Source organism: Limulus polyphemus, unplaced genomic scaffold, assembly GCF_000517525.1.
Source record: "Limulus polyphemus unplaced genomic scaffold, Limulus_polyphemus-2.1.2 Scaffold2163, whole genome shotgun sequence".
Lineage (NCBI taxonomy): Eukaryota > Metazoa > Arthropoda > Merostomata > Xiphosura > Limulidae > Limulus > Limulus polyphemus.
Genome location: NW_013667773.1, coordinates 163644 through 171758, shown reverse-complemented (window position 1 = coordinate 171758; position 8115 = coordinate 163644). Strand labels below are relative to the sequence as shown.

Here is an 8115-nt window from a genome sequence, read left to right as displayed (position 1 = left end):
CCCCCCACCCACCATATTCTCCAGATATGACAACCTCAGATAACCATCTTTTTTTTCATTCGCTGCAACATCATCTTAATGGGAAAACGTATACAAATTTAGAAGGTGTTAAAGAAGACATCGACATGTGTTTTGCTTCAAAGCCAAGTTATTTCTTTAATGTAAGACGGAAAAGCACCATCGATAAGAATGAAGACTATCTCATTTAATAAATGTTTTGTTTTGATAAATAATTTGTTCGGGTTTTTTAAAAAGCGACATTAATTTCTTGACGACCTAATATTTTTACATTTTAAACAAAACAATCGTTCATCCTTAAATAGAGGCAGTTTTTACTAAAATTTTGAAGTACAGGAACACACCTATATGAAGAACGTATTTGTTTTTAAACGAGACCCAAAACTCGAGCGCTTTCGAATAGTTCACTATTCACTAAGTTATGATAAGAATTAAGCCGCGATACTTGCCTATCAGAATATCATACGAAAATGTTCGATATCACATTTTAATTGTGGCACTACACCTGCTAAACTGAATTAACAACTGACTGTATAAATATATTTTATTCTATTTCAAAATATTTACCGCAACTCTACACAAAGGGCTGTCTGCACACAGCCGTCCAGAATTACGAACTGATAGACTTCTTTTTGTTGTTGTTGTTAATGTTTTCGTTTTATACTAGTTCTTAGAATGCTCCTAAAATCGCTTCATATTTGTTAGTATTCTTTTGATAATGGAAAATTGGGTAATCGTTATCAAGTTATGTGTGTATGTCATCTGTTAACTTCCAATAATTTTACCGTATTGTTAATACAGATCGAGTGTCTCCGCTCTGTGCTGACCTCTGTTGGCCGCCAATTGCAACTTGACTCTCCCCAGCGAATGCGTCAGTTGGTTAGTTTAATGCGGGACGCATTTATCAATCCGTCCATTTCCTCCCAGATACGAAAAACTCTTTTGGAACTTGTGGAGCTGCATGCCAGCCAGTGGCAACTGGATTTGCCGCAGTCCATGTATTACTTTCCATACACAAGCATGGAACGGAAATGACACCTTAGTACTAGATTTAATTAAATTTAGTGATTTAACCAAACAAGGTTAAAAAGCAATCGTAAAAAATAATACAATATCGTTCATAATCTTGAAAGGTATCACTATTCAGGTATTACCGAATATCTATCGTTTGTTGACATGAGAATAAAATGATCATCGATTGATCACCTGATTTGCTCAGCATGTAGCAAACGCAACTAAACATTTTTCGAGATATTTAGTATAACGTTGGATACAAAGGTGAAACAATGTGGTTTAAAGAAAGTGAAAAGTATTTGTTTAAAAACAATTTCAACTGGTTTTTTTCTTCTAACTTTTCCATCAAAACTTTACATCATTTGGTGGCGAAAACATGATGTAAGATAAAAATTACTTCTGTCTGGTAGATATTGTTTTGCTTGCTAGTCTATATTTAATATATATATATATATATATATGTATTTATTTCCTAAAAGTATTTTAAGTATATGAAATTTATGTGCCTGTTTGAAAAAATAATGAAGTCAGACTAACAAGAAAGAAATATTTACTTGTTGATTTATACTTTGCTTTTATACTTCTAGATTTTCAGAAAAAAACATTAAATAGCTCATATAAAAACGTATAAAATAGAATCTTTATTTATTTAAGGTATATGATTTTAAGTATTTTATCTTTTCAAATAATTAAAAATAACTTTAATTTTATATTTAAAGGAACTGTCAGTGTGAGCTAAAATTGGTATTTTTAGATCTCTTTGAACATAATATGAATATTTCTTACTCGTCATGTTATCACGAATTTGCTTTCACTCAGGTGGAAAATGCTAAAATGGATGGTGCCAAAAGTACAACCTTCAGCCCCCTTCTTACTATTTCATTCCCTATACTTTCAAACGTCCTTGTGGATCATCTATAATAACGCCAAACATTTAATTACTGTTAATTAGGTACTGTGCAGAGCACTTTGAAGTCCTTGACCGAAAAATAAAAATCGTTTTTTGTAAAAATGTCCAAAGCGATTTCCTGTCGAAATGTAAGACCACTTAATTAGGTCTATTTAATTATTTTCTAATATTTTATTAAAGCTATAATATGTTGTTTTTTATGTTTTGACACCTATAAGTTTGTGATTTTGACATTGTTGTGTTTGTATGGAAACAAAATCGTACTTTAATTCACTTTCGAAATTTTTCTACATTAAAACATATATCTCTGAATATTTAAACATAATCTCATTCTAGATTAGTGAACAATATATAGTTCTGCTTGCCATTACTTAGCATATATATGTTGTTTCACTACAAAACTACTTTGTAAAAGACCTAAAACTCTTTATTTCAAAGTTTACACTTTATCCCATATATAAAATATTGCTTTCTCTTTGGACAATGCCTATTTACTTTAAAGTAATTGATATTTATTATTTCTGCAGAAAACCTCCATATTTAGGGTTTATAAAGACACTAATTAATTTAATTCACTTTGAAGAAACGTTAGCCAATAGGAAATGTGGACACATTTACTGAAAATTGTGTATTTATCCTGAATAAAAACCAAGCCATCGCGAGATGCGGATGGATATACTGCCTATCCATAATCACTGTAGAGAATCGTGGGTCATTCACTGTAGGCTTCAGCTCCTGTAAAATACTTCAATTTCGCCTTATTGGCCTTTATATTTCACTTTCATGTTAAAGTCAACTCTTTAACTTTAAAAATTAAACATATATATCTCATGTAAAACTTTAACAAAGGCACAGACTATACCTTAAGTCCAATAGGGAAATTTAATAATAACAAAAAGTAATAATTTAAAACTAATATAGACATTTAGCATTGATATTGTGTAATAATTAAGGTTTAGTCTAGAAGTTAAACAATTTAATAATACAGTACAAAAATATAGTGGATTACAATAGTGACTTAAATTTTATATAGGAGTTTAGTACTGACATAAGATAGTAAATTATATTTTATATAAAAATTCAAATATAGAATAAGACAATAATATAAATCAATGTGAACATAATTAATGACAGAAAACAATATGCTTAAATATCATATTAAAGATTAATTGTGGCAAAAGTATGGTAACTGAAATCGGAAGCTTAACTGCAACTTGGAGAACTAATGCTCATTCTTTGCGATAGATGTAGATGTATGTAGTTTTAATATCTTGGCTTCAAAAGTTGCTCGGCAGTCATGTGATTTGTCATTGTTTTAATATTTTATAAACTTTATTTCATTTCTAAGTTACAAACTAGGGTATCATTGGTGTACGTGTTAGTTATAAATTAAAATACTTTGTGGTGAAAAAAAATGTAGATATATACACACTTGTTATTCAAGTGTCTTAAAACTAAAGATGATAATATAAAAATAACTTAAGAAGCTATAATTAGATTATAAGTTGCGCATATGTAATTATAACATACAATAAAACTTATTTAATATTTCACTTATAGATCAACAATAAAATGTTTGAACAATTTTTTTTTTAAATTTACTTACTAATTTTTGAAAAGAATCATAACAACCATTTAAATGTATTGAGAGTTTCATGCAAGATATTGCTTTGTTCATTTCATTGTTTCGTTTTAGATAATCAAATATTCATCGAACGAAATAATATGTAAAAGAAACAAACTCTGTTTTGTCGTTATGTATAAAACCAAAAATGTAATAGTTTGATTTGTATCAAAGCAAGGTTTATTAAACTTGTAGGAAATTAAAATGTATAAAGTTTTTAATATTTGTTTGAAGCTACCTTATTCTGTGGAATTTTTAGTCGTTATTCTTTTGTAATTGTCATTGCTTTGCAAGTTCTTGTGTGATACTTTATGATTTTCTCTTTCTTTCATACAGCATTTTGGATAAAACTGAAACTTTGTTCACGATAAACAGGAGCATATACCAATATGAATATTAATGAAAGACTGTAATTAAAATTTAAAAAAACAAATGCAAATACAGTTTACATATAACACAAGCCTGTGTTGGTTTTATTGTCTTGAAATTTTTACATGTTATACAGTAGTTCACGTACGTTGAAACCCAAAATGGTATCCACGTACTGATTTTTCACAAAACGTCAGAACGCAATACATAAAAGAAAGACCACATCACGTAGTTTTGAAACTAAAAGACGTAGATTTCACAAAAAAATCGGGATGAATGAGGATGCATATTCGTTTGACATCAATGTTCTTTCCTATTCTTCGGTTTGTTAATAAATATAATAATAAAAATGTTCATTATGGTAAACGAAATAATAATTTGATCTAAGTAAGAGTTTTTTTTTTCTTCCCGATTTGTAAAAAATCATTACGTGATAGAAAAAAATGAATATTATTTTCGAAATTGCGTAGCTGAATTATGGAAAATCCGTTATTAAAACCAAAACAGCTTTTATGAAGTTTAACTTCGCAGGGCTGTGTAATTTGTTCATATTCAGTATGTACCAAGTACATTCTGTACCATGATCTGTTCACACATTTCATGATTTAACTGATATGTATAATAAAATAACTGTTTCAAATTTCATCTACGTTAATAAGAAAACCATGAATAGAAATCAAAGCTGGCATAATGACAGAATCGGCACTGCAAGAAAATGTCTTCGAAACCATTGGATGGAATAGAATGTAATGGAAGTAATTCAAGTAATAGAACAGATAGCCAATTTATAATACAGTTTTTATTGTTTAGGTATGATTCGCATTTGCAATTATTAATTACGTCTAAATTAAAGTAAAATAATCAGATTTTGAATGTAAATCTAAAAAAAAAAATTAAACCTGGAAAGTAGTACACGATAATTGCGAGTACTAAGGTTATGGTCTTTGTATTACAAAGTCATGATACAACGTTAAAGTAATGGTCTTTCTAATACAAAGACTGATATGACTCGTAGTGACCCGGCATGGCCAGGTGGTTAGGGCGCTCGACTCACAATATTAGGGTCGCGAGTTCGAACCCCCGTCACACCAAACATTCTCGTCCTTTCAGCCGTGGGACGTTATAATGTCACGATCAGTCCCACTATTCGTTGGTAAAAGATTAGCCCGAGAGTTGGCGGTGGGTGGTGATGACTAGCTGCCTTCCCTCTAGTCTTACACTGCTAAATTAGGGACGGCTAGCGCAGATAGCCCTCGTGTAGCTTTGCGCGAAATTCAAAAACAAATCAAACGACTGGTGGTGATGGACCTTTTAACGAAAAGACTATTCCCACTTTTCTAACATGAAGGCTCGAATACAACAATTAAATTTATATCAAGGTTAATAACCCTCCAGGATACTTTGATAAATCTCAAAGTAATGGATCTGTATTTCAACTTTAGGATGCTTGAAAGTTTAACCGAAATAATGGGGCTTTTAATACAAAGTATTTAACAGATCTATAGGTTAATAAACTCTCCAACTCGATGATTTTCTAAAGCAGAGACTGAGACAACTACACGAAATTATAATTTAAAAAAAAGGACTTTAGGCTAAGGAATATTCTAAAATAGAAACTAGAATAAAACTAAATCTTTGTAAGAAAAGCTTTAATAAAACACGGGGAAAGGACATTACTAACGCAAAGTATTCAAGGTAGTGAAACTTGGTTACAATGACCGTACTACAACTCTAGAGCACATTTTAACACAATGACTATAACACAGCTAAACTAAGTGGATTTTTTTAGAGACTTTGATACTACTCGAAAGCAATGGATATTTTGTATCGGGTAATGTATCTTTAAATTACAGTATACAAGGAGTGATAATGTAACTTGTAATACAGAGACTTTCATATAGCTCACGAAAATAAACCTTTCAATCCAGACACTTTAATCAAACTTGGAGCTTATGTCACATCTATCACGATGATTTTTATTCAACTAAGGTTACTGGACCACCTAAAACAAAGACTGTGATGCAACTCCCGATTGTTCAAAGTTTGAGTGTTAGTCCAGTAGTAATCGATCTATAATTTAAGGATACACATCGGGGTAATGAAACTTCTAGTACGGAGAATTTAAAATCACAGGAAATGGACTTTTTAATACAAGGGCTATTAATCAACTATAAGTTAATGGATGTTCCAAAAACAGATTATAATACAACTCAGAGTAAAGGAAAATCCGCCACAAGGACCGCTATACAGCTCAGGGTAATAAACTTTAAAACTGATATTTCAACGCAAGATAGGGACTATCTAATATTAGGACTTTTATACATTTAAAGTTAATGAGGGGCCTTTTAATGCTAAAACATTTATACATATCAAATTAATGGGTCTTGTAACGTTAAGGCTGTTATACATTTCAGAGTAACTGACCTTCTAATGCAAAGAGGTGTTATATATCTCAGGGTAATAAGCCTTACAAAACTAATGCTGTTATAGAGACAGCTTTATACAATTGTATATCACTAGTTAATAGTGATCATTATGACAATCGTACATCTCCCAACACACAACGGCATGCAATTCGCAAGGTAACGAGTCTTCTAACATAGGGGATGTTATACATTTCAGGGCAAAGGGATTCCTAATACTAGGACTGTTATATATCTCGGAGTCATATGTATTAGGACTGTTACATCTCTCATTGGACCTACTAATAATAAGGCTTTTATACATGTCAGGGTAGTGGGCCTTCTAACACTAGGACTGTTATACGTATCAGAGTAATGATGCGATAAGAGGTAATGAAAGTTTTAATTAAAATGTTGCGATATAGTCTAGGATAGTAAAACTGTTAAGGCAAAGCCTTCTCAAACTAGAGCTGTTGTACATCTCATGATAACGAGCCTTCTAACACTTAATTCTAAAACACAACTAAGTGGATGGGTATTTTTAATTCAGAGACTCTGATAGTACTCGAAAATGATAGATCCCCTACCAGAGTCTGTTATTCAAAGACTTTCATACATCTTGAAGTAGTCAACCGTTCAATTCAAGATACTTTGAATGTTTGTGCATCTCAGGTGAGCTGCATGACAACAAAATACCAAAAAAGTGATTCTTGTTATTTTATAACCGCGAAATAACTGGTTTTGCTAATTCAAAGACATATGTAAAACTAAATATTCTAAATACTAAAGCTACTCAGAAACCATACGCATGTATAGGATTATAACCGACTTGCCCCAAAACATGTGGCTATCAGGTCACTCTTTAAAATCCCTGAACGTTTCATGGATTAAAAGCTCAAAGAAAACCCTACTATAGGATTTTATATGATAAACTGTAGTTAATACTGGTGGTTATAAAAACGATAAAACTTCCAACATACACATTTTGATATAACACCTAGGTGACCGGTTTTATCATCGTATGAACTGTTTTAGTTGTATCAGAACTGAACTTTTCAACAAAAACTAATCTCCACCATAACATAATACATCAGGACAAAAGAAGCTGAAATTGAACTTTTCAAACACAAATATTTTGTAACTAACAATAGTGTATGAGTTATTGGGATTTGTTTGTTTTTAATTATGCACAAAGCTACACAAGGGCTATCTGTGCTCTGCCCACCACGGGTATCGAAACCCGGTTTATAGCGTTGTAAGTCCGCAGACATACCGCTGTGCCACTGAGGGGGGGGGGAGAGTTGTTGGGAGTTGGATACTGTATCTTACAGGGTAATAGGCCTTACAACACTAGTTCTGTTAACATTGCGAGGTAATAAATTTTCTAAACCAGGATTTTTAATACATTTCACAGTCTGCTTTCTAACAGTAGGACCTTATATAGATTTCTTTATACAGCTCAACTCTTTGAACCTTTTTATCCAGAGACTATGAAACTATATACACTGAGTGGTCACAAGTAATAGACACCTAATTTTTCGTCATTTAACTGATTTATGCTAACTAATTTGTGTTCACAGAGCACTATATAAATGAAGATGGTCCGCACACTAATTATCTAATTATCTCAAAGTTCTCTCGAATTGTCAGATTTTGTTAGAGGAAGGATAATTGGTCAAGCAGATGGTGGAATAAATCAGCGGCAAATTTCGCGGAATTTGAGAATCCCGCTTTCGACAGACAAGATTGTTTTGTTTGTTTGTTTGTTTTGAATTTTC

General features: G+C 31.6%; 1 protein-coding gene across 1 annotated transcript in view; it reads left to right on the top strand.

Annotated features, from left to right (window-relative positions):
* LOC106466134 (MIF4G domain-containing protein-like) overlaps positions 1-1535 on the top strand; it is a 30807-nt gene extending 29272 nt beyond the window's left edge. Inside the window, exon 7 of the mRNA XM_013926373.2 lies at positions 820-1535. Within this exon, the coding sequence (XP_013781827.1) occupies positions 820-1053 (234 nt within the window). The 3' untranslated portion in view covers positions 1054-1535. The remainder of the gene's footprint in view (positions 1-819) is intronic.
* Positions 1536-8115: the final 6580 nt, after the last annotated feature.